Source organism: Diutina rugosa (assembly GCF_008704595.1).
Source record: "Diutina rugosa strain CBS 613 chromosome Unknown scaffold42_size129173, whole genome shotgun sequence".
Lineage (NCBI taxonomy): Eukaryota > Fungi > Ascomycota > Pichiomycetes > Serinales > Debaryomycetaceae > Diutina > Diutina rugosa.
This window is the reverse complement of record NW_022995120.1, coordinates 33,681-59,078: the sequence shown is the minus strand read 5'-3', so window position 1 is coordinate 59,078 and position 25,398 is coordinate 33,681. Positions and strand designations below refer to the sequence as shown.

The 25,398-nt window shown below is 49.8% G+C and overlaps 9 protein-coding genes across 9 annotated transcripts; 7 read left to right on the top strand and 2 right to left on the bottom strand. All coding sequences in view use genetic code 12, as the record gives it.

Annotated features, from left to right (window-relative positions):
* Positions 1–938: 938 nt before the first annotated feature.
* On the bottom strand, positions 939–2,801 carry DIURU_002513 (uncharacterized protein; the record flags this gene model as incomplete). Its single annotated transcript, XM_034155173.1, has 1 exon — positions 939–2,801. One exon carries the CDS (start codon positions 2,799–2,801, stop codon positions 939–941), a length of 1,863 nt encoding a protein of 620 aa, XP_034012679.1.
* Positions 2,802–3,585: 784 nt separating this feature from the next.
* On the top strand, positions 3,586–4,662 carry DIURU_002512 (uncharacterized protein; the record flags this gene model as incomplete). The annotated part of the gene is made up of 1 exon (XM_034155172.1): positions 3,586–4,662. The coding sequence occupies one exon, from the start codon at positions 3,586–3,588 to the stop codon at positions 4,660–4,662; it is 1,077 nt and encodes a 358-aa protein (XP_034012678.1).
* A 903-nt stretch (positions 4,663–5,565) lies between these two features.
* Positions 5,566–6,597, top strand: DIURU_002511 (uncharacterized protein; the record flags this gene model as incomplete). Its single annotated transcript, XM_034155171.1, has 1 exon — positions 5,566–6,597. One exon carries the CDS (start codon positions 5,566–5,568, stop codon positions 6,595–6,597), a length of 1,032 nt encoding a protein of 343 aa, XP_034012677.1.
* Positions 6,598–7,758: 1,161 nt separating this feature from the next.
* Positions 7,759–9,018, top strand: DIURU_002510 (GATA-type transcription factor; the record flags this gene model as incomplete). The annotated part of the gene is made up of 1 exon (XM_034155170.1): positions 7,759–9,018. One exon carries the CDS (start codon positions 7,759–7,761, stop codon positions 9,016–9,018), a length of 1,260 nt encoding a protein of 419 aa, XP_034012676.1.
* Positions 9,019–9,977: 959 nt separating this feature from the next.
* DIURU_002509 (uncharacterized protein) lies at positions 9,978–11,438 on the bottom strand (the record flags this gene model as incomplete). Its single annotated transcript, XM_034155168.1, has 1 exon — positions 9,978–11,438. The coding sequence occupies one exon, from the start codon at positions 11,436–11,438 to the stop codon at positions 9,978–9,980; it is 1,461 nt and encodes a 486-aa protein (XP_034012675.1).
* Positions 11,439–12,563: 1,125 nt separating this feature from the next.
* SPA2 (Spa2p) lies at positions 12,564–17,015 on the top strand (the record flags this gene model as incomplete). The annotated part of the gene is made up of 1 exon (XM_034155167.1): positions 12,564–17,015. The coding sequence occupies one exon, from the start codon at positions 12,564–12,566 to the stop codon at positions 17,013–17,015; it is 4,452 nt and encodes a 1,483-aa protein (XP_034012674.1).
* A 747-nt stretch (positions 17,016–17,762) lies between these two features.
* DJP1 (Djp1p) lies at positions 17,763–19,157 on the top strand (the record flags this gene model as incomplete). Its single annotated transcript, XM_034155166.1, has 1 exon — positions 17,763–19,157. One exon carries the CDS (start codon positions 17,763–17,765, stop codon positions 19,155–19,157), a length of 1,395 nt encoding a protein of 464 aa, XP_034012673.1.
* Positions 19,158–19,581: 424 nt separating this feature from the next.
* On the top strand, positions 19,582–21,279 carry DIURU_002506 (uncharacterized protein; the record flags this gene model as incomplete). Its single annotated transcript, XM_034155165.1, has 1 exon — positions 19,582–21,279. One exon carries the CDS (start codon positions 19,582–19,584, stop codon positions 21,277–21,279), a length of 1,698 nt encoding a protein of 565 aa, XP_034012672.1.
* A 923-nt stretch (positions 21,280–22,202) lies between these two features.
* Positions 22,203–23,201, top strand: MDH1-1 (malate dehydrogenase; the record flags this gene model as incomplete). Its single annotated transcript, XM_034155164.1, has 1 exon — positions 22,203–23,201. The coding sequence occupies one exon, from the start codon at positions 22,203–22,205 to the stop codon at positions 23,199–23,201; it is 999 nt and encodes a 332-aa protein (XP_034012671.1).
* Between the last annotated feature and the right edge of the window lie 2,197 nt (positions 23,202–25,398).

The following is a 25,398-nucleotide window of genomic DNA, read 5'->3' as shown; positions in this document are numbered from 1 at the left end:
GCGAGGCTAGCTTTTTTTGGAGAAGAGGGCCCGGGCTCGTGGTAGAGCGTGAGGCTGCTACCACTGCTACTAAGCCTATATCGATAGTGTGGGTGCGAAAGTGGGGCAAAGTTGGGGCAACCGCAACCATTGCGACAAGAGGCAAATGTATACAGTACAACAGACAGTATAATTTAGGGGGAGTTTGTCCAGGCCAGTTGGTTCGGGTGCTTTCACTAAGCCCGGCGGCCCGGCGGGCGTGGACCTACGGTCTGGGCACGCACCCCGATTTTCTTGGCCCCGCGAACGAGGCAAGCGAAACCGTGGTTTTTACTAAGCGAAAAGAAACTCGATCGCAACAGCAACAAAACAGCCAGGAAAAGAGTTGATGTTTGATCTAGGAAGGGGTGTAAATTAAAAGGGAATTGGACATCATTGGATAGTACTAGTTTATGTGTGAGTAGGGTGATCTTGCTGCACGGGTGTTAGCGTGTACAGTAGCTACCAAGGTGCGTTTTTTCGGGTCTCGGCACTTAACTGGCGAGTGGAAGTATAGGGGCCAAGGCGACCGACGAAAGTCTCGGCGACGCAAGAGAATACACTAAACTGGCCGTTTGCGGCCGGTTAAGAAATTAGGGTTTCAGGTACGAGAAGTTTCCATGCTTGTCCCTGGTACAGTTATGTGGTAATTACATTTCACTTATGTCAGACACTTACCTAACAGATACCGCCAAGATCAATCATAATTACCAGCTGGACTGCATTTTGAAGATGGCTGGGTAAGTACAGTCCTGGTGATTGCCACTAGAAAAGGATTTCGTGTTTCGGTTCCACTAAACGATTGACTCCGCTCCGCAAACTCATAACACACCCGCCAGTAATAGTTAGCTCAAGTCATTAAAAAAAAAAGCCAAATCCAGGACTTCATTAGTCATTGGAAGATAAGTTATGTGTTTCGGTCAAGCAGTGGTGGCGTCAGCTCCGACGCCGGCGTAGTAGCTGAGCCACCCTTTCACGTCGTCGCCAAGATTATCGAGAAACCCTAAAGGATTCGGAAGATTTGCCAATACCAGCGGTTCCACTGGTTCCCCTCGCTTGGCTTGTCGTCTTGTCGATTGATTCTTCACCACTATTGCCACTGTAGGTCCTTGTTTCACCAAATAGAACATCCAGTCGTGGTTTCCTGAACCAGAGAACTTATGAAAGTACTCATAGGCTCCGTTCTGTAGGAGCTTATCGCCGATGATGACACTAGAGAGCTGGTCGTGCAATGAGACAAGTACTCGGGCTACACGGGGCGGCGGCGAGGGGACAGTCTCAGGCTCGTGCAGTTCGGGAGAGTCCAGTCGTTTGCTCGCAGTATCTCCTCCAGTGGAAGCAGAATCAGCTATTGGTGGCAAATAGGGGAGCAGTGACTGGAACCAGTGCTCATCATGATTGTAGACAACAAAGAAGAAGTCGGCATCAGGGTCACTTTTAACTCCCGCGGGGAGTACTCCAAAGCTAGTACCGAGGTTTGTCTTGGCCTCATTTACGTCGCCAACCACTGTATCCAGCCACTTTTGGATATTATCGTAGATATCGTCGCTATCAAGTTCATTGACGTTATCAGGGTAAAGTAAAGCCACCACCACCAGTTTCTTAACATAAACCACTAGACGATGGGGTTGGTAGTCTCCCTTATCATCAGCCAAAAAGACCCGCTTTTTGGTAATATTTTGTGCATCACGACGTCCTATAAGAAACTGTCCCGGTGCTTCTGAGGCCATTGGCGGTGCCAGCGCTGCCTCGTCAGCGCTACCGCTACCACCACCAAAATAGCCTTTTCCTTGCCACCATTTTGACGTCGACAGAGGCAAATTAATCAATGTATCAGGCACGTTGCGGATCAGCGATACCGTATAGTTTAACGGCGCCACCACAAGATTATTAGTTAACGTGGCGGGACTGAAGTATTGAGAATAGGTACTCACAGTATCGTCATCAGCTCCATTTTCATCATTAATGGGTGCAGCACCGGTGCTATCGTCGCGTCCCACGAGAGCTACGCCATCATAGGGAGTAGCCCAGGCACTGGTAATTGAGGCGTTTCCCACTTGATCTTCGGCGATATCGTCGTGTAGTTGATGGTAGTAGTGGTAGAACTCAAGCCAGGTGTATAGGGGGCCGAAACTAGTGCCTGCCACCACTCCATATTGCTTAAACAGAGTGGAGTCAAAATTGGCCACTAACCCACCAACTGTTAGCTCTGGTAGCGATAAATCAATATCGGTGATGGTAGACCATTTATCACCACTCAAAAACCCCAAAAACCCTCGGTAATGAAGATTATTGGCCCCGCTAGGCAGCCATGTCCCGCACCGGTTATTATACCGTTCAAACAAGCTATCGAAGAACGGGGCCAATTTCGTCCGGTCGTGAGGCGTCCCTGTAGTAAACATAAACATTTGCCACCCTTGTCGAAGCACCAGCGCCGCCTGGAGGGCTACTATGGAGTGTTCTGTGGTGGTGGCATTATGACCTCCCTGGGTGACGAGGGTGGCGGCAATGGTGATTCCGGCCTCCTTAACGGCAACAATGCACCCTCCGTCAGTCTCCACCGTCATATAGTCGTCTTCGTGGCCGGTTTTAAACGTGGAACCGAGCGCTTCGAGCCCCAGGATCACCCCGACAAGATTGAGCTTGGTCTGCACCAGCGCCGCCTCGACGCTGTGGAAGTAGTAGATCTCGTCCTCCTCAAAGATGACGACATTGCTGAACTCGCCCACTTGGGGCAGCCGGGCCAGCAACGACGGGAGGATCGTGTGGATGTAGCGAGACATAGTCGCACGGCGGAGGAAGCATTACTTGAGCAACAACTTGACACACAGTAGTCTTACCACACCCAGTTTCACCGACTAAAAGAAGAGGCTCGTGGTACTTGATCAGCTGCTCCACAAGCACTGCCAACCGGCGCATCGCTTTCGTCCACACCACTTCGGACAAAGCAAGCACCTCGCGGTTCTCCAATTGCTTATAGTAGGCGTCCATGTCAAGCTTCACTTTCATCACCTTCTCATGGGTCACAATAAGTGAAACTGATGCTAGTTTGTGAGTAATTCAATTGACCTTTTGTAAAGATGGGTCTCAATTATTGTTGACCAAAATGTAGAACAATGACTTGTATTGCAATTCTATGGTCTCATGATGCAAATCTAGGCTAACAGCTTAGTTCCACTTTGAGACAAGTATCGATTAATTTGACTTGCTAAAGAATGGGAAGATGATTATTGTCCGATTTACTTGATATCCATCACTTTGCTTTAGTAGAATGCTACCTTGTGGTAGAATACCACGCCCCATAGTGTCTCTACGCGATCGCTCATCACTACTATAAAAATGGCTTGATGGTCCTAAAATATGGCTTGATGGTCCTAAAATATGGCTTGATGGTCCTATAAAATGGCTTGATTTCAGTTTTGATTTACGAATAAACACAACCTACTAATCTCTATTAACACCCACATTCTCCATCTCCTTTGCCATCACATATAATCTCTTTGGGTACCGGGTTGCGCGTCGCGTCCCATGAGCAAGACCCAGTGATCACCTACCCTCTCTGACCCCATGGAACTCTTTGTGGCGCTGGACGATGAGCCGGAACACGATGGCCCTTATCTCCCCAGCTCACAGGTACCCCACTCGCAACCTCCCAGTGCTAGCCAGGAAGCCCGCTTCGTCGCCGCCACCACCACGACGCGTCACTTGGCCGACGTGTTTGGCCTGATTACACCCGTATCCAAGGAAGCAGTAATCACCATTGGTAGTGACGGGATGAGGATATACGCCGAGCTGGAGCACCGGCTGAGTAATTTGCTGGTTACCATTGATTCCACGGTGTTTCGTCAGTGGCAAATAACCCCTCCCAACGCTACACTCAAGCTCCAATTGGACATTTCCCTAATTGCTCTGGCACTTCTGTCCGTCCCCAATGATCCTGAAGGCAAGCACACGTGTATTTTCAGTTATGACGGGCTTGGATCTCCGTTTGTTATTGAATTTGAGGATAATCTAATCAGTGAGCGGATTGAGATGCACACCTACGTCCACGATATTGATGACGGACCTCACGTGCTTGGCATTGACCGGAGCCGTGTCCACTTTGAGATCACTTTGGACCTGAAAACGTTTACTGCCTTATTGGAATCATTACACAATGTGGGCACTACTGAAGTGTCGCTAAACATTTCCAATACTCCGGAAACCGATATTCGACACCAGCTTACTGGAGGTAATCATAACTCATTGTTTTTCGTGTCTAAAGGACCTATCGGTCTTATGAAAGTGATCTATCCAGGTATGCCTACAGTGTTGGAACGAGTCGACATCTATGATGACTCAGATAACCCTACACCGATTACTTCACAGGTGCTGCTGCTGTACTCGTTCAAACAGCTAGGACAGATCCTTAAAGCGGTGAGGCTAAGCTCTAAGTGTAAGCTTGTTAAAGATTACCGCGGGGTGTTGCTGCTCCAGTTATTGTGTCGCAACCAGTCTAACGCGACCTTGATGACGTATAACTTGGTCGAGTTATCTAATGTGGAAATTGTCTATGATGAAGAGCCGATGGCGGTGGAACCGCAATCTGATCAAGAGTACGAGATTGAGAGAGGACCAGCTTTCGATACCCCGATCTTCTTATAATTCTTTTGAGGAAGAATACTCCCCTAATGTGTTATGACCTATAAAATCCAGTGGCTTTGGTAGAGATCGATAATCCCAATCTTTTGCTCGATTTCCTAAGCCACCTAAAGTACATAAACTTATATGCATAGTAAGAAACACCTTACCCTAGAAAGATTAACGATTGGTATTTGTATTCAAGATTGAAGAGAGTGTTATATATGGGATTGAAATTGAAATTATAAGTTGTTCAAGAATTATCGCACCTCGCCAAATTAAGCCTAAACAATACATGAGTCGCTAAATGGTTTGAAATTGCAAAGGTAAAAAACAGCCATCGATTTGAAGGAGAATCAATGGCACGATTGTGATATCGTCAAAAAATTAAGCCCAATGCGGGGCTCGAACCCGCAGCCTTGAGATTAAGAGTCTCACGCTCTACCGATTGAGCTAACCAGGCTTCTGATGGCGGATAAAACCAACCGCTTTGTGGTACCGTGCAAGTGATGTGTAGAAATTGCGTCGGTTTCGTTCCAAAGTGACTGACAGTTTGCCAGAAGCATCTTTTCATCTTTCTAAATCTGAATACATGCTTTTATGTACGTCAGTGTTACTGGTAATGACGGAATCGCTGCTTTCGCACCCGGGTTTTCAAAAGCGCCCTATTTTTAGTTGAAACGGTAAGTGAAAAATCAGTACCATGAACAACCCAGCATTATCTATCTAGCGCCAATCTATTAAGGGAAGTTGGTAATTGTGGTGACATTTTTATCGGCGCTAAAGGGGAAAGCTGAGATCCAAAAATCCACCTTTGTGCGAGGAAAGTCGAGGAAGGTCACGCAGGCCATACTCGATCCAAGTCCATATAAGCCCACCTCAAACCTTCAAAGTAAACTTGAATTCTCTTTGTGCTTTGGTGGTAAAATGTTGCTGCTGAAATTGGCTCTTCCTCCGCCAATTTCGGGAGTGAAATTGTTACAATTGATCACTCTGGCCGATGAATTGCTTAGTACAAAGGAGTACCAATTCCAAAGGGTCCAAAACTACTTTGAGACTCATATCCCACCCGCTAAAGATCTTCCCAAGTACATCAAGGCGATGATCAAAGTGTTGCAAACGCGTCCGCTGGTGAGTCTCTCGTTTACGGTGCTCCATATGGTACTGGCTCTAGCTAAGACCAGAGCTATCGTACACGTTTCCCACTCACAACGGAGAATGCTTATTTCGTGGCTTCTTGTACAACCGGTGTCAATGGCAAGAACTACGGGGAGAGCGTTGGCCATGGTGTGGTTTAAAGTGCCTACCGACGTGGAGATGGTGATGCTGTGGGTGGGCCGTCAGGCCACCCCTACAATCGTGGAGCTGTGTTTGGACAGTGTGCTTGTGAGACCCGACTACGACTTGTCGTCTGATTTCTCCCAGTACCATGTGGCTGCTTTATTGTCGTCTGCTCTGTTTGTGATGGAAATCAGACCTCGCGATTTATCGAAGAAATACCTGGTGATTTTACCTCTGAAGAAATTGGAAGCACTTTTTGACCGGGTAGTTACTGTAGTGGCCCCCGTGATGCTCCTCCCGCCCCACTCACCGCAACCAATGTCATCTATTTCATCAGCTGATTTGTCAGATAAAGTACAAAACGGCTCCAGTGCTACCACTAATGGTGATCTCAATCCCGAAATGAAGGGAGTTTCAAAAGAACAGCGACGGAAACAGAAGAAGTTCTTACGATCGCTTTTGGGTCCCGAAGTGGTAGCGGCGGCAGCTAAACGGGTTGGCCTTGATGAATCAGACGCTCGACAACATTTAAACCGAGCCTTGAAGCACGCCCATTTGACTGCCAATATCAAACACATGAATCCAAAGTCCAAAACCACTCCAAAGATGAGATTAGCAAAGACTCGTCTGCCTGCGGGTCGGCCCACTGGTCAATTGAAGGATTTCCGAGACCTCTAGCTGTCTACTTACGAATGTAACGTTGTATAAGGAATATACTTGAAGGTCAAGTTTGAAGTAGTTTAGAGTCCACTGTGGTGGTGCCACAGGCGAATATGTAGTGAGAAATAGTGATGAACTATTGTCGATTAAATGGGTGATTGGCGGTATATCTCGTAAAAACAATCACAGAAGCTATTATGGTGCAATTCTCTCAAGCAATGACGTGTCTACTCGTCGTTTACGGTGAGTGGCTCTCGTATACTCTTAGACACGCTCAGTAGGCCTTTATATGGTGCGGCGGTGATCGGCGATACACGGACTTATCAAAAATAGATGAAGTTAAATAATTACAGGGACACACTGAGGCACCGAGGACAGTAAACTACAAGCAACGTTACGGCTTTTTCATTCCTCAGCGCATTCCAATGTCAACGCTAGTTTATCTATTCGGAATTTCAGTTGTCCATGCACGCCAATTGTGGTGGCTCAAATGTAGAACCCCGCTTCCGACATCACTTTTGAAATTAAAAAATAAAAAAAGGATTAAACAAGGTTATCTGATGTGATCAAAAAGGTACAAAGGTGAGGGATTTACGTGAAACGTGGAACCCAGGGGCGGTTGCAAGGAGAAGAAGAGTTTCATGGGATGGGGGCCAAGAAAAAAAGAGAGCGTAGCCGTTCGTAATTACTTATCGTTTGGGATGAAACAATAATGCATGTAAATAAGGCACTGGCGGGAGGGATTGTCGGGTTTAGGATGGTTGGTTTTACATAGTAAGGCTTTAATTAATCGGAGGAGATTTTCAAAGACAATGGGGCGTGTCGGTGGATGTTTGAGGGGCTAAAATATGTCGTTTTTTGGCGGTGGCGATTGGTCCGCTGACCTATAACGCGCGCGTGATTGGCCTATTGGCGCGCGCGCGGCACGTGCGCCCCGCCCGCAACCAGCCCGGTGGCTGACTTTGCCATCTCGCTTATTCGCTGTATATCTTTTGCACACGCCCCAGGTCCAGCTCGACCATATACACCCCCGCTCGTGAGCTGAAACTCTGCCCCCAAAACCTGAAACCGGTCGAGGCTGTCAGAGGTACAAAATCACCCGATACCCGTTTCAGACTGAAAAATTTGTCCTCGGTTCCCTCCGCGCCCCATCACCCTGTCGATGGGCCCAGCGATTCAATGAACGATAATGGCTCTGCTACTGCTCCGGAGCCGCTGCTGACAGCACCACCACCACTGCTAACAAACCTGACGCCAACTCAGCTGACGCTGACGCCGCCGCTGGCTCAGCTGACGCTGCCGCTGGCGCTGAAACCAGACGCTCCCAGCGCTCAAAGCGCTCAAGGCGCCCAACAGTGTCTGAACTGCCACACCACCAAAACACCGCTCTGGCGACGAGCGCCTGACGGCACCCTCATCTGTAACGCCTGCGGCTTATACTATAGGCTGAATAACTGTCACCGTCCTGTCAACTTAAAACGCCCGCCTCAAACGATCGTGGTTTCCAAGGTGAAGGAAGGGCTGTGTAAAGGTGACGGCCGGTGTAACGGTACTGGAGGGCTGGCGGCGTGTATGGGGTGTCCGGCATTTAACAACCGCGTGATGCTCGCCAAGCGCAAACTTGAAACCGACGGTGAAAAGCCGACCACGCCATCCCAATCAGCTGACGCCCTGGCGCTGAGCGACGGTACCGACTCCCTCGCCATCGCCTGCTTTAATTGCGCCACCACCATCACCCCGCTTTGGCGCCGCGACGACGCCGGCAATACCATCTGTAATGCCTGCGGTCTTTACTACCGGCTCCACGGCAGCCACCGCCCGGTAAGGATGAAGCGGGCGACGATCAAGCGCCGCAAGCGCACGGTGGCGGCGCCGACAAAACAGCCACCATCGCCGCTGGCGCCTTTACCCGCGGCGCCCACAGCGCCCACCGCTCCCACCGCTCCCACTAATACTGTCACTCCCCCCGCCACCACCGTGGTGTCGCCGTCGCTGGAAGTTCGGCGAATGCCGCCGATACCGCAAATGCAGCTCCCGCTGCCCATACCCGGCTACTTGCCGCAACCGCTCCCGCCGTCGCAAGCGCCGCCAGCGCCCCAAGCGCTGCTGGTGCGCCTACCGCCGATCAATCTCCGCAGCGTGCTGCCCACGCTCCACGCGCCCCCAGCGCCGACAGCGCTGGCAGTGAAGACAGAACCGGCGCCAACCACAGTTGCGACGACGATAAAACGGGAGGCCGACGCCAAGGAGGCGCCGCGGACGCCGTTGGCAACGGCGCCCATTGTCGAGCGCACCCCGCACGCCGCCACCAAGGAAGGGTGTCTGTGCTGTTCGCGGGCGCAGTCGGCGCCCCCCGTCGCCGTCGACTTCACCAAGGCGTTCCCGCTGGGCGACGGCGACCGCCGCCACAACATCTCCATCGACCGCTTGCTTAATTGATCATCCTCCCCCTGTATTTATTATCGTCAGCATTCCTGCATACTTACGACAACTTACGACATCTTAGTTTTACTGTAACCACCATTGCCCTCCCCGAGTAGTGGTGAAGCCATTGGGTTCCCCGTTGATAGAAATAAACACTCATTATGTGGATTAATTGATGTGTATTTGGTGAAACATGTTTGGCGTTTCATATAAAGTCAGCACGCCACTACAGTTTCACATATTAGTTTCAAACTTATCGATTGAACAATGTAGAAGTAGAAATACTGTGATGATCTACGCGAACTCAAGATCTAAAGTGAAAGTTATCAGATATACAATTGCGACCCAGGGCTCGGCATGGCACACATGACGTCAGTCATCGACACAAAAAATAGATAAAAACAAATAAAAATAAAAAAAAACTTAAATAAAATTAAATAAAACGAGTACAGCTTCAATAGGATCTTATGTTTAACGAGATTTGCTGATTTGTATGTTGATTAAGTGCAAGACGTAGACTCCAGGTTCGCCTACCCATATTTCTTACATAGCCTTAAGTTTACTGCTAATAATCGGTGACATTTCCAACGCCTTTGGGTGAACAATGCAAATGGCTTAAATCTCCACCTAAACAAATTAGCACAAGCTGGTAGAGACTTGGCTTTGTAAGTGCTGTGAAAAAATCTATTGTGAACTACGACTATGATGAGAGTTGAGTTAGATGATAATGGAGCGAGTGGTGTTCTCTTCTATGTTACTCATAAAGATACCAACTTCAACCCGATTACGTTGAAATTGAGTGATGTTCAGTGACCGAATCTTGATTTAGTATTGAGTAAAATGAACATAACTTGAGTGTACTTTCGGTGGTAATTTACGTTTCCATAGAGCCGAAAATAAGCTTTTAATGATGTTGAGCATTAAATGACGAACGTGCTATAAATCATAATGAAATGAAATGCTAAATAAAAACATTAAACGGCACCGTAACCCCGCTGTTGCTGCTGTCTCAACTGGTTCACCCGGTAGCCGTACTGGTGGGCCAGCACCATCTCATCGACCACGGGGTACTTAAGGAGCCGCCGCACCTGCGGCTTGTCGAGGTTATAGTTATTAATAGTGGCAATGGCTTCGGCGTATAACGCCTCGTCAACGTCGAGCCCTTCTCCTCTTAGGCTTGGTTCCTCGCTTTCAAAGGCGTCGCCACTGCCGTTATTATTATTATTGCTGCCACTCGGGGTATCGTCAGGAGTGACCTCGTACATCGCTTTAAGCAGAGAGTTAATCAGAGCAGCGTAGCCCCCGACGGCTCGGCGCTCCTGAGTCGATAGTATCGGTCTTGTAGGGTCTTCATTGACGGAGTTATTATCGACCCAGTGCTTCTGTTGGCCGTCCGGGTGGTAGCGGAACCCTTCTTGGATCTTCTTGGTGCGGCCTCTCAGGTTAGGGTGGGCGATCAACGCGTCCACTGAATCGAACTGGCGGTAGTCGTAGTAGTCGCCGTGATACGTAAGTTTGAAATCCCAGATAAGGTCCTTGATGCCGAGCCAGTCGCGCATCGCATAGTACCATTTGACCCGAGCCAGCGGGAGTTTGGCCAAGCTAAAATCGCGCCAGTTGAACGAGATCCAGTGGCCCATAGCGAACGGAATGAGCTCAACGCAAAGCAACGCGTTCTGGATCGCCACTGCCGTACTCTGATGGTGGCCCATTTCCGGTAATTGCCCCGTAGCATTAAGAATGGCTAATATCACACCTTGCCAGTACAGAGCGAAAATGATAAGCTTCACACAAAGGAACTTACCGATGGGGTTAAAAGGTTTGAGATCAGTCCATAAGATCTTCCAAAACAAGGCAAGACAGTAGAGCGAAAGCGATACCGTAATATTATATACCACCGTAAGCCACAAATAGACCAGCTTATACAGCATATCGTTGACGTTATAAAACCCCACAACTTCACCAATTAATATCGTGAAGCAGAGGAACGGTTTAAGCCACACATATTGCAATATCCCCCGTTTAATGTATAAGAACGTTTGCGGGTCGCTGATGTCCACGGGGGGCAATATTCTGCTCAAGGGGAACACTGGGTGGTGTACTGGTGGTCTCCCCAGTGTCATAACAATGATCTGGCGCTCGCCACCAAGCATCACCGTGAGCAACGAGTAGAAAGTATAGATGACAAACGCCTCGTATACTTCACGCAACGGCTCGACAAAGTACTTGGTAAACACCAGATTCTGGTTTAAAAGCATCCGGTAGCACAGCCAGGCGAAAAGGGGCACAATCAAGTTGATGCGGAGCATGAGCCGCTGCTGGAACGGTTTGCGGTAGTTGCGCATGTGGAGGTGTAGCAGCACCAAGATGACGATGGTCGCCGTCACCAGCGCCACGTAGCACGTCGCCACCACCAGCGCCGGAAGCTCAAACATCGGCAAAGAACTCTAGTAAATAGTGATCAATTGACGTCAGTTGCTAGTCGCACTCAGGTGTGTTCGCACTACCAGGTCGCACCGGGGTCATTGGCCAGGTGAGGAGGAGGCAATAATGATGGGAAAACAGATAATAAGCTGTTGTCAATGAAATGAGACATCCCTGGAAGCTTAGAAACAATCAGAAAAGGTTGTAAAGTTCAGGTTTGAGGGTAGATCACATTGTAGTGGTAGATAGAGGCAACCCGTGACCGTTATTGCGCCATGGTCACCACCATCACCCACTATCACATTCACCATCATCCATTATACATTAGAAGAACTCATCGCATTAGCTATCGTCGGATTTCTGGTAGAGTTGTTTTTGTACTCAATAACGGTTCATCGAAGGTTGGTGACGCGTCCACCGGGGTTCCCCAGCGCCGATCTCGGCGAATTGGGAATAATTTCCCAAGGGGTGCGCTACATCACTGATCCATCCCTTACATCAACAAAAAAAAAAAAAAAAAANTAAACGGTGGTATTGATTTACCTTTTAATGTTTCTTACGTAATCATGATCAGTTGGTTACGGTGACAAGCTTTATTATTAACTTGTGTTCTCATTGTTGCGGGTGGTTGAGGAGGCGGCTGGGTGCTTTACAGGGAGATGAGGGTGGGACAGCTGTGGGTAATTATCGTTTCGTTTATTACGCGCAGTTTGATTTGGGAATGGCACGTGACCGCGTTGACCCGACGACGCGACCCTCTACTAACAACGAAATAGAGTAGCCACCACTATCACCACCACCAGCGGCTAATACAGCTTTGAAAATCAATATTCCTAGTAATTATACCCATCAATAACAGATATATAGTTTCAGATCACCAGATTCTCGCTTTGTGACGCGTGTTTAATCGACCCCCATTAAAGACAACACGCGCGGGGGGGTGCACCTCCTGCACAGAAGCTCGTTTACCCGCCCTGCCACCCTCAGTGGCTGGCTCGATCCCGCACAACCTCTTCTCGTTCCTTTTTCGTTATCCCACCAAAAACAACACCACCCACCAACCCACTACCAAAACAGCCACGCCTCATCTCATCCTCAAACCAGGACCCCTTTTTCCCCTGTTACAAGAATAAAGGATGAGCGACCGTGACTTGGCCCACCACCACAAGGTGCTCCGCCAGTTTTTGGACATTTCCGACGACTCGCTGGGACGAGCGAAACCGCTGCTGACCCAGCGGGCGGCGCGGGCACGAGAGAAGCTTTTGAAGCTTTCGGCGGCCCAGTTCAGAGAGTTGCTGACCGACGTCTACGACGAGTTACAGCGCCGCATCGACGAGCTGAGGGGCGAGCCTCAGTACTTGTTGCCAAAACAACTGTTCCACCCGAAACGCAACCAGGCGAGACAAAAATTGGCGCTGTTGCCGCAACTGAGGTTCAAGGACCTCGTCAGCGATATCAGCTACGAAATCGAGCGCAGGGGGCTCGATACTGAAACCACTGACGCTTCCAAAGACCGCAAACCGCTGGTGGCTCTGAATAAACTGTTACCAGCCCCTCCACTGCAACAGCAGCAGCAGCAACAGCAGGTACACCAGCAACTGCAACAACAGCTGCAGCCTCAGCCGCAGACGATCACCGTGCCGGAAATGCCGATAAATAATCAAAACAGCCAGGCGCCGCCGCTGCCTGTTGGTGTATCGCTGAAGATGGTGGTGCCTACTAAAGCCAACCTCCTGTGGTCTCTGGACGAAGAAGAAGACGATGAGAATCATCCGAAACAGCTTGAAGCGGAAAAGGAAAAGGAAAGTGACGACCCTACTACCCCGTCAAAGAATAAACTGGTGGCGAAACAACTGCCTACCCGCCTGCCGCTGGAAGTGGCTCTGCTTCGAGAACAGCTCGCCAAGATGACTCATGAGAGAGAGGTTAACATTTCTAAGATCCATGAATTGGAACTGCGGCTACAGGAGTTTAACCCTGAGGATTTCCGGTCATTAGAAGCCGAACACGCTAACTTAAAGCTTCAACACGATGACCTTAACCAGCGGTTTCAGGAGATTCAACAACAACACGAGGAAGCCACTACTAGGCTGCGTGATCTCGAACAACTGTCACAAGATTTACAGTCTCGTCATGACCAACTTGAGTCCCACAATCAACTGCTTCAAGAACAATTACGTCAAGCTCAACAGCAAGTTGATGACCACCAAGTGAAAGCACGTGATTTGGAGACCAACGCCCACTCTCATGGCGAACAGTTAACTCACCACCAGGCCCGTATCGCTGAGCTTGAAAGCCAAGTACAAACCTACCGCGGTCAGGCCCAAGCTACAGCGTCTACCGAACAATTACAGCGTGAACTTGAAGCAGCATACTCGGAATTATCGCAAACTAAAGCCCAGTTAGCCGACGCCCGCAAGACCATCACTCTGCTTGAATCTCAGCTTGAACAACCACAACCTCAACAACAACAACGTGGGTTATCCCCTGGTGGCCCTCAATCGCTGGACACTGTTCGCACTAATGTGGCCGCTGATCTCGATATCTTCCTCCACAAGATGGCCACCATCGAGAACGCTCACCCAGGGCTGACTCATTTGAAGCAGGAAGTGCAATTCTGGAAGTCCAAGTTTGAGGAACTGACGTCGCACCAGCTTATGACTCAATACCTGGGTCAATTAAGCGAAAAGTCCATGGCTCCTTTGGTGCTGCCTACGGGCCATGTGTCCCTCCAGCTTGTGGCTGACTGCCACGCTCTCGTCGAGCTGTTCTTTGCCCTTACTGGCCGTGACCACTTGGAAATCGACCCGCTTTTCGAAACTGTGGCTAAAGTGTCGGTATTGGCTCTGGAGATTGCTGGCCAAGCGGAACAGGGCCTGGACCATAAACTTGAAATGAGTAACGCTGTGAGAGAGCTGCTGGCGTTTGTGCTTACCGCTACTCGTTATTTCGCTGTCTACCCTAAATTGATCCCTAAAGTGATTGTGGAACGGGCGATGCTGTCAGTGGTGTTCACTGTGTGTGACTTGGTGCTGATGGCGAAATTGAGAACCGGTGGTTCTGCTGGTGACCGTCTGGTAGCTCCCGTGACCTCCAAATCGACTAACAACAATGCTGCTACTGCTGGGTCATCCTCACTGGAAGACTTTGGCGCCAAGCCATTGAAGATCGGTAACCCTCATGAGCCTCGCGTGATTACTCAAACCATTCCTCACCCGAGAAAGCCGCTGGAACTGAAGAAGCCTGAGCTGCCGCAAATGGTCAACAAACCCCTCCCCAAGGCCCCGCTGACTCCCGTCACACCCATCAGCCAAACCCTGTACGATGCTACTACCAATGATCAACCGGTTCAGCCGCAACTGCGTGATACGTCAGTCGATATCCCTCGGGATACGTCCTCACGCTCGCTTCATTCGGCGACTTCTGCTTCAGAACAGTTTGCCCCTCCTTTACTCCGCAAATCGCTGCTGTCGCTGCTTAAACTGAACGACCTGAACCTGCTGCAAAAGCTGGGCCTCTTGCTGATGTTTAAGCGGGTGGTTTCGGGGTCAAACAAGGACACCAACGGTGATGCTAACGAACAGCTGGACCTGGCCCTGATTCATCTGGACCAACAACTGAGTCTTCTGGTCGATCAAGGTCAACAAAAGCAGAACCGCAAGCTGATCCAGATCCGCAACCTCGACCTGATGCCGGCGCGGACAATGCTGATCAAGGACTTGGACCGCGCCAACGAAATGGTGGCTCGCGGCCTTGACTTTGTTGGTGAAGACGATGGTGAAGTCGACGACGGCGACGTTGTTGACCCTGATCTGCTTGACGAAGAGCCGTTGGAACACCTGACGTTCGACACCGATCTGCCCCTGCTGACGGCACACACTCTGCCTCAAAACCCTCATAACCAACCGCTGGCCGCTGTTGAAAAGCCGAATGGTCATCACGGTGTTGACGGTAGTAGTCCCGATGAAGACGTGTCGGAGACTGTCGATAAGCTGTTGTTTAGCGATGCCCCTAAGCGCCACTCTGTTTACCTGAACGATGACGAAGCTGAAGTACCCGCCTTATCTAAGCAGATCCTCAATGACGACGACGACGACGATGAAGATGTTGATGTGCCGGTGACCCGCAAACAGGTGAAGATTGCCGAGCCCGTGGATGCCTACTCTGAGCTGGACCTGGAGTACGACCAACAGGCTCCGCTTAAGAAGGAGGAGGAAAAGAAACAGGTGAAGAAGGCACCGGCCCCCATTGTTATGAGCAAAGTGAGGGAACGGGCGCTGGCGTTTGAACGTGGTCACAACGAGAACGACGAAGCTAAGCGGTTGAGACAACAACAAGTCCGTGAACGGGAAGCTCTGCGTCAACGTGAAGCTCTGGTCAAAGCGCAACAGGCCCTAGTTGATGACTCTCCGCAATCACCCGAGCAAACGACGATGGCTAAGCGGTTACTGGACCCTAAAGTCACCGTCGCCAAGTTCCAAGAAGAGGTCAAGAGAGTTCTGCTGAATGGTCCTGCCACTGCTACTCCCAATGGCACCCTGATCGTTGAAAAGGAGAGGGCTAAATTAGCTCAATTGGAAGCTGATCGTCTTGACGCTGAACGGAAGGAAGCCGAACGGAAACAAAAGCAACGTGAGATCCAAGAACGGGAACGCCAAGAGGCTCAACAACGTGAAGCTGAACGCCGAGAAGCTGAGGAGCACGCCGAGCGTACGGCTGCCGATCGCCTGATCACCGCTAGCCCCAGTGAGGAGGCAGAACTGGTAGCAGTGCCCGCTCAAGCGAAACTGGTGACGATGGTGCTGCCAGCAACGCTGCCGATCCTTAAAAAGCTGGGTGCAATGGGTGTCGTCGGTGGTCCCAAAAAGCTGGTAAAAATCGCCCCTCTGAGTGCCTCTGAAGACGAAAGCGACGACACTGATGTTGACGATGCTGCCACCGAAAACGACGAGGAAGACGAGCTGCTGGAAGAAGAAGATGACGAAGAAGACGACGACGACGACAACGAGCTGCTGGAGGAGGAAGAGGACGACGACCCTGAAAAAAAGGGAGTCAACGCTCAGGCTCGCCAGCGGCAAGAGTACCGTAAGCTGATGGCTGCGGCGACGTTCAACGTCGAGCACTTCGACATCGACGACCCCGACAATTCGTTGACCCAAGTGTTGCTTTATCTTGAGCACCAGACAGTGCAGGTGATCAGCACCATCCAGCTGTTGTTGCAGGCGATCAAGAAGCCCGAGCTGACCCGGGGTGATTTGCGGCAGAAGCTGTTTGCCATTGCCGACGTGATCAACCAGATGACGGAGGCGACCAACACCCTGATGAACCAAACGCGGAACGCGCTGTTGAAGCAGCACGGCCAGTGGGTGGTGCGGCTGCTTGAGGACTGCGAGACGAGAATGAAGGCGTTGTGCAAGCCGCTGGCGGACAAATTGGACCTGGACTACGCCGACAAGAGCTTCAAGCAGCGGTTGGCGGGGATCTCGTTCGACATTGCCAAGTGCACTAAAGAGTTGGTGAAGACGGTGGAAGAAGCGAGTTTGAAGGAAGACATCGAGTACCTTAACCGTCGCCTTAAGGACGAGTAAATAGCGACAATCATACGAATCATGGAAATTAGTGTAAGGAAGTTCTATAATAGACATGACAGATAAACTGAATAAGTATAGATATCATTTCATGGAAGCGTCTAATTTTCCTTTCAATGTAGAGCTACGATTTCTCACAAGTTATTGGTACCTGTGATACCATTTTGAACGTAGTGAAGATAGATTTACCGGGTTAATTGGAGTACATTCAGGAATTTGTTTGAAACTTCTAGTACGTCGTCATTATGGTCTACAGAGTGATTCTTTCTGATGGTGTTCAAATACAGTAATCAGCTTCCTCACGGAGTACCGCTCCAGTTAAAATCACAAGCCAAAATAAACTAATGAGGGATCACCCATTTACTTGAAACACAATGGAAGGTACAGTCTCTAACAAGAACAAAACAAAACTTTATCCCCCAAAATCGACCGGTTGCTATCGTTATCCTGTTTATTTAGTTTTATCATTATCATGTGAGAGGATGTCAGTCCTGCACACAACCGCGCGAGTCCGAATCACCCTCGTCTGTCTAGCGCCTCACCCTCCACGCTCGTGTGGCGTTACAAAACCTCTGCTCATTTCCGTTATCACACACTCACACGCGTGGGCTGATATTTGACTTGATATTCGTTGGTGTCAGCTTATCTGGTTCCCCCTGTGCTACCCAGCGTCCACCTCAAACCTTCCGCGTGACCGAGAAATACATTCCCATATTTTGAGTCCTATACATCCCTGAGTTTTCGTTCATGGTGGCGGATACCGAGTACTACGACCTCCTCGAGCTTGACTCGCTGGCGACGCTGCTTGAGATCAAGCGGGCCTACCGCAAGCTCGCCATCAGGCTCCACCCGGATAAGAACCCCGACGACCCCGATCTGGAGGAGAAGTTCAAACGAGTGGGCGAGGCGTACCAAGTATTAAGCGATGACCAGTTGCGCAGCAAGTACGACAAGTACGGCAAGCAGGAGCTGGTTCCGAGCAACGGGTTTGAAGATCCCGCCGAGTTCTTCAATATGATTTTCGGGGGCGAAGCGTTTGGCGACTGGATTGGCGAGCTTCTGTTGCTCCAGGAATTGACCAAGAGTGCCGAGTTACAGAGTATGGATGACGATGGTGAAGGTAAAGAAGGTAAAGAAGGCGAAGCCCGGCTTTTAGGGGAGACGAGTATCGATGAAAAGGAAAAGCGCAAACATGATTTGGAGAAGTTTGAGGCGGAATGCGCTCAGAAGAAGGAGGAACTGAGACAACAGTTACAGGAGAAGTTGGTCAACCGCCTCTCGTTATTGACGGAAACGGATATGGCCGATGATGTGGTGGAACTGTTCCGGGAGAAAATGCGGTATGAGGCCGATATGCTTAAAATGGAGCTGTTTGGGCTTGAGATTCTCCATACGTTAGGGGAGATTTACCGTACCAAACTGAGAATTTTCCTTAAAAACCAGACATTCTTTGGTTGGGGTGGGTTTTTCCACTCGTTGGGTGAAAAAGGCGGTGTGGTCAAAGATACGTTTTCCGCGGTGACTCTGGCGTTGGACGCTCAGAGAACGATGGCGGAGTACACGAAGATGCAGGAGGATAACGAGTACCACGCCAAGAAGGAGGCTGAAGCTGAAGGGAAGACCACCGAAGATGCTACTACTGAAGGTGAAACTGCCTCTGAGACTACCAATGATGCTGCCGCTGACTCGACAAAGCCTGAACCTGAGACTACCACCTCCCATACTACTGCTTATGAGCCTGATTTACTGTCTCCTCCTCCTTCCACTTCCACTTCCACTTCTACCAAAAAGGGGAAGCCCGAGCCGGTACCGGAGAAGCACACCCAGGAAGAGCTCCAGGAAATGGAACAGTACTTGATGGGCAAAGTGCTTGCCGCCGCCTGGGGTGGCACCAAATTTGAGATTCAGGGGACCGCTAGAGGTATTTGCGATAATATCCTCGACGATAAGCTGGTTCCGCTTGAACTGCGGATCGCCCGGGCCAAAGCACTTAGAATCATTGGCGATGTGTTTTTGCTGACGCTGAGAACGGAAGCCGAGGCGGAAGAAGCCCGGGTGTTTGAAGAGTTGGTGGCGAAAGCCGGTAAGAAGCGGGAGAAGAAAAAGAAGGCTAAGCCCGACACCGAAGAAACGGCTGCGTGATCTTCTTTCTTTTTTACTTTCACCAAATATACACCCTTTCTAGAACCTCTTATAAATAGCTAATGTACACTAACCATAAGGCTAACTCCCTTCCAAGGTGAACTACCCCACCATTTATCGCTTCTCCTGATGCTCTATATATTGTAGAAATATCAGAGGTTCACATTAACCAGTCTAATGAAACGAGAGTGACGTTTTCTAGTTTATATTGGTCTCCGATAATATGTTCATTTTCAACCAATTTCTCACAAATAGATGTTAATATGCGAAATTGTAATAAAACCCCAATTTACCCCAAAATTAATAATAGCGATATTTGATGGCTTACTTTTACTCAATCCCATCTAGACTAAGACTTTATGGTTTAGCTTGTCTCCAAATTTGCTCTATAACTCCAATTGATCCCCCCGTGTCTCATCGCGCTATGGACGACTCGTTCGAGGCGATTGACGATGACTCGTTTATTGCCGACGAGCCGCTACCGAAACGGAGGAAAGTCTTTCCGAAAACTACCCGTCCCTGGGTCGACAAATATGTCCCGGTCCAGGCGGGAGACCTCGCGGTGAACCCTTCAAAAGTCAAGCAAGTGGAGACGGCGATGCGGGAAATGCCGCTGAAAAACCAACGGATCTTGGTGCTAAGCGGTCCTGCTGGTAGTGGCAAACTGGCGACCATTGAGTATTTAGCCAAACACCGCTTCCAGTTGCCGATAGTGGAGTTCTTTGAGCAGAAAGGTACCCTTGATGAATTTGAGAATTTCTTGCTTCAATGCCGGTTCCGTCGAGGTGCCAATAAAGCGGTGATTGTTGTCGAAGAGTTCCCCAACGTGTTTTATCCGGAAACGATGATTCGCTTCCGTAATGCCCTTAATGATTGGTTACACGTTGATATGGGAACCGAGGGACCGAGCCTCCCATTACTCGTGCTAGTGGTGTCAGAACTGGAGTACGGCACTGCTGGGGTGTACCTGATTGACCAGATGTTTACTCCATACACGTTATTAGGGCGAGAGCTTCTCCATCTGCCTCGAGTGGTCCAGATAAAGTTTAACGCTGTTGCCGCTCGTTATGCCAATAAACTCGTAAATCGAGTGGTGCAAAATGAACTGGAAGCGTTTAGATCTATTCCAGGCTCAGTGGTGACTCAATTCTGTCAGCAATTGATTAAAACCGGTGATATTCGCAGTATGTTGGCTAACCTCGAAACATGGACTTCCTTAACGGAAATCACCCTCCCGCAACGCCAAACGGTTAAACTCAATAGAGAAGAGGAGCCGCTTAACCTTGACTTGACGCTGATGTTTATTCGAGAGAATCTGTTGAGTATATTCCACGCTGTGGGGAAAATCATCTTTGGCAGCTCAGCGCTGGACGGATTCACTGATGATACCAAGTTACACGATTTCTTTAGTGTCGAACAAGTGTTGGCCAATTTTTCTGATGATTTGAACGTGGTTAGTCTTGGCGTGGTCGACAATTTCGATATTTATCGTCTGGGAAATTATGACGTTAAACTTGGTGCCGAGCTATTAGACTATTTACTGATGGCAGACCAACTTGGGAAAGTGCCCTGGGTATCTCGTGAGTTGGGTTTACGAGGTGCGAGAGCCCTGTTGGCCAAAGCCGGGGAATCAGGCTCATCTCGTGGGGGTAGTGGGGGCCACCATCGGATGGCATTCCCCGCTCACCTGCGAATTAAACGTCTAAGCCACCAGTGTCGCGATCAGTTATGGCAATACCAATGGTATGGGCGTCCCTTAAAGCTGGGGGCAGGACTCGTTAGTCTCCAACAGCTTAATTTAGTCGATGGTCCTTTGGTGGGAGAAATCCTAAATAGGAAGTTTCCTCAGGATAAAATTTATGGGAGAATTGGGGGAAGGCTACGTACAGTGACATTACTGAGTGATATCGACACTGGCGACGTTGGGGACCCGTCGAAACAGGTGGACCAGTTTGTCGTCGATTGCGAGCGAGCCATGGCCTTAGCCGCACGTGATGACACCACTGTGGGTGGGGATAGTGACGACGATGATGCCCAATTAAGTGATCCCATTAGTGACGTTGAGAGTGAAGACGATTTCGACTTTAGTGACGATGACGATGAGCTATTGGCCCTAGTGTAAATAGCCAATCGTGGGGTGAGTGCAGGCACTCAAATAGAAAGATTATATAGATACACATAGACGAAACTCATACAAATGAGTTTGTAGCCAACACGATGGTGGTTTTTATAGACGATGGTCATGGCTTTTAAAATGTAAAAGTGGGAATATCACAATATACTCCTCATCTATACCGTGTTTTATCAGAATCGACAGGTCGTTTGGACACCCCTGGGTCCTACGAAAATTACCTACACTTCAAGGTACACTACATTTAAAGTTTGTGGGGTTTATGGGGCTTCCTTGTATCCGTTGGTGTGAACCGAGGCCCTTCCACGTGTGTGGGTGTCACGTGCGACCGTGGCCTGGTGCCGGCAGTGGCCATCGGCGCCGGGAGGTCCGCTATCCAGCTAATTAGCGCGGGCAACCGTGACGTCATAGACGACGGGACGTATTACTGATATTTACCAGTAAACGGCGATCAATGGAAACACGAGTACCACCACTGAAACCACCACCTTTTATTGACTAAGTTTACTCATTTCCTCTTTCCCCATTGCCCCTGGTTACCCCATTTTTCGCGCCCGTCAATTATTGTGCTCCGATCTGATCCGCGCTCTTGGTAGTCAGCGGTTAAACCCCTCAATTTCACCAGACAACCCCCCAGTGGTTCCGAAACTGCCGGACGCCAGGGCACGAGCCATGGAGCTCCAAACGTCTAACTAAACACACCACTAGCACTACAAAGGGACTACCATTGATGCCTATGCTCTTCTGCTAGTGTGCCAATTGGCCATTGTCGTCTAACCCTCCCATCTATTGGCGGTGCGCCTCCGCCAATCACCGGTCGGAGCCGATGGCGCGGGCTCCGAAAATCTCACCCGCCAGCCATATAAAAGCTCGCGGTGCCAGCCCGCAAAATTTCACTTTTCCCAACCGCACACATGCTCTCCAAGGTTGCCACCAGACAGTTCTCCAAGTCCGCCTCCACCGCCTACAAGGTGGCCGTGCTCGGCGCCGGCGGTGGTATCGGTCAACCGCTCTCGTTGTTGATGAAGTTGAACCCCAAGGTGACCGACTTGGCCCTTTACGACATCAAGGGCGCCCCCGGTGTCGGCGCCGACGTGTCGCACGTGCCCACCAACTCCACCGTCAAGGGGTACAACCCCGACGCCATCGACCAGGCGCTTAAGGGCTCCGACGTCGTCATCATCCCCGCCGGGGTCCCGAGAAAGCCCGGTATGACCAGAGACGACTTGTTCAACACCAACGCCTCCATCGTCAGAGACTTGGCCAAGGCCGCCGCCGAACACTGCCCCAAGGCCGCCATTTTGATCATCTCCAACCCCGTCAACTCCACCGTGCCCATTGTCGCCGAAGTGTTCAAGAACGCCGGTGTCTACGACCCTAAGAAGTTGTTCGGTGTCACCACTTTGGACGTGTTGAGAGCCCTGAGATTCATCTCCGAAGTCGAAGGCACTAACCCCGTCGACGAAAAGGTCACCGTCGTCGGTGGCCACTCCGGTATCACCATCGTCCCCTTGATCTCGCAAACCAAGCACAAGAACATGGCCAAGGACAAGAGAGACGCCTTGATCCACCGTATCCAATTCGGCGGTGACGAAGTCGTCAAGGCCAAGGACGGTGCTGGTTCCGCCACCTTGTCGATGGCCCAAGCCGGTGCCAGAATGGCCGGGTCGGTGTTGAACGGTTTGGCCGGCGAACACGACGTCATCGAACCCACTTTCGTCGACTCGCCCTTGTTCAAGTCCGAAGGCGTCGAATTCTTCTCGCTGAAGGTCACTTTGGGCCCCCAAGGTGTCGCCAAGATCCACGACTTGGGTGAATTGGCCGACTACGAAGAAGAAATGGTCAAGACCGCCAAGGAAACCTTGATCAAGAACATCCAAAAGGGTCAAGACTTCGTTAAGCAAAACCCTTAATGATGCTATGTAAATAAACGACTGATGAAAAGTAATCGACATTGTATTAAAAATTGTAAACTAGCACTATCTACAAATCAATTGACCAGGTGGAACAGGCAATCCCCTATCAATTGAGTATTCCCTGAATGACGATACATTTCGTCCGTTAAGTTTGGTGTTGATCTGAGTGACTTGAAAGGTTTGGGCCAAATCATCTACGATACGCTGTGATGATCTATAATTGGTCAAAGCTTGACAGTTTGTCTGCCAATTTTTACAATTGAGCTAAAGTCAATTGCCATTGTAGCCAATTAAGTCCTAGCCATTGATTTCCATTCCAAGCAGTCCCTTTAATCATGAGGTAAATACGGTCACGTAAATACGTGGCCACGCGCACGTAAACTTTCAACGGCTCAGATGTAAATGCTCATGCAATTTGGACGTGGCGTTTTTTTTTCTTTTATTTTTCACAGGTAGCAGCTAATTTCAAGCCTTTAGCAACTGTGAGCGAGTGAAAAAATTTATGGTACGAGTAGCCAACCGCTAAGAAAATTGATCCACCAATCAGAAAGTTGACATCAAATACAGCTATACGTTGGCCGTGAAATGAGTATATCTGGTTGATTTACAAGATCACGTGATTATTTAGAAACATATCAGTTACCACGCCATGTCGTCGCTGGTGTCGCTGGCGGTGCCCCGATGTCGTTCGGAGGTAGTCGGGCCGGCCACTCGCGCCGAGCACACACGTTAGTCGGGGTTGAGTAGTGTATGGAGTCACCGTGGCCGCGGCTTATATCCGTGATCACTGGTCGTACCATTTCTTGCGAAGGGCTATATAGCCCCAACATTTGAAGTCAGAGCTAAGGTTATTAATAGCAACCTGAAACTAAGAATAGCCCGTGGTTCCCAGGTGCTGATAGCTAAAATTTTCATTTAAATTGGTCGCACTGTGGGGAGGGCTGCGGGTTTTTGACATGAGCGTCTACCATGTACTCATTGCCGGCGGTGGACGATCGAATAGGGAAAGGTGCGAAAAACGGGGGTATACCCACCAGAAAAAACCGCAATCACGACCACTGGCTCGGGAAAGATTGCTATGTTATTAGTGCTTCACATGTCTGGGGTGTACGTATTGTCTTAGACCTAAGAAATATGTAAGCGTCGCTGGTGTGAGCCCGGAAATCTGCCCCAGTGGGTGTTCGGAACCGGACCTGCCGAAACCGAGCGCTTATTTGTCACTAAAGGTTGCTGCGAGACCCTGGGCAACAAAAACACGGGGTCTGGCGGCAAGACAGGCACCCCCCGGGATGGAGGGAGGGGGTGTAACCGCAATGGAAAAGCGTTTTCGAGGCCGAAAAAGGGGGTCGTGTCCCTTGACAAACGGCAATAGTAACTAGAGAAATTTTTCCTGGGCAAAGGAGGCTGGGGCAAAAATCGGAGGCTACCTTGACTAAGTGCAGGCCGACACCCGCTTGTCGCCGAGAGCTAGCGAGCCCAGGGGTCCCATGGCTCAAGGAAGAAACAATAGCCACAAGATAACAAACCAACCTTACTCTTTTTACAAATTTCTCGCCCTCAATTAGTTTAGCCAGCATTTTCTTAATATTGTAATTACTAGCATTTCGCCTTTAAGTGGTGGTGGCTTGGTTTGTCAGCAGATCGTGGCGGTGTCCGTTTTCCCAGCCTGGGTATCCCGCGCAAAAAACGTCTTTATTCAGGTGTGAGAACCCTAATCAGAAATTACCACCCGACCCAATCTCAACGAAGCTTGAGGTTTTCCATGGGGTGTAACTCCACACCCCATGAACTCCCCCTCAATAAAACACTAATCCAAACAGTCTCAAACTCCTCTAACATCATCAAAACCACCAATTACTAAAAAGTCTACCACCATTTGTAACCTGGTTTTTTTTTCCACAGCAAAGTCTGCACAAAAAAATATCCTTTTTGCACGGCCCAGTTTTTCCATCCCCGGAGACACTCGCTCGCGCTCTCTCGCGCTCGCTCGCTCACTCTCGCCGCGAACCTCCACCTCACACCGCCGCCCGATTCTCGAGGACAAACCACGAACCAGCCTTCCCCCCCCTAAAAGCCAGCGCTCGAGACGTGTTTTTCTTTTTGAGACCCCCAGGAGTGTTTATAGAGGGTGTGTTCTTGTGCCAGAGACTACGTGCCGTCGTTTCCTCGCCTCCCCCATCCCGATATATACCCC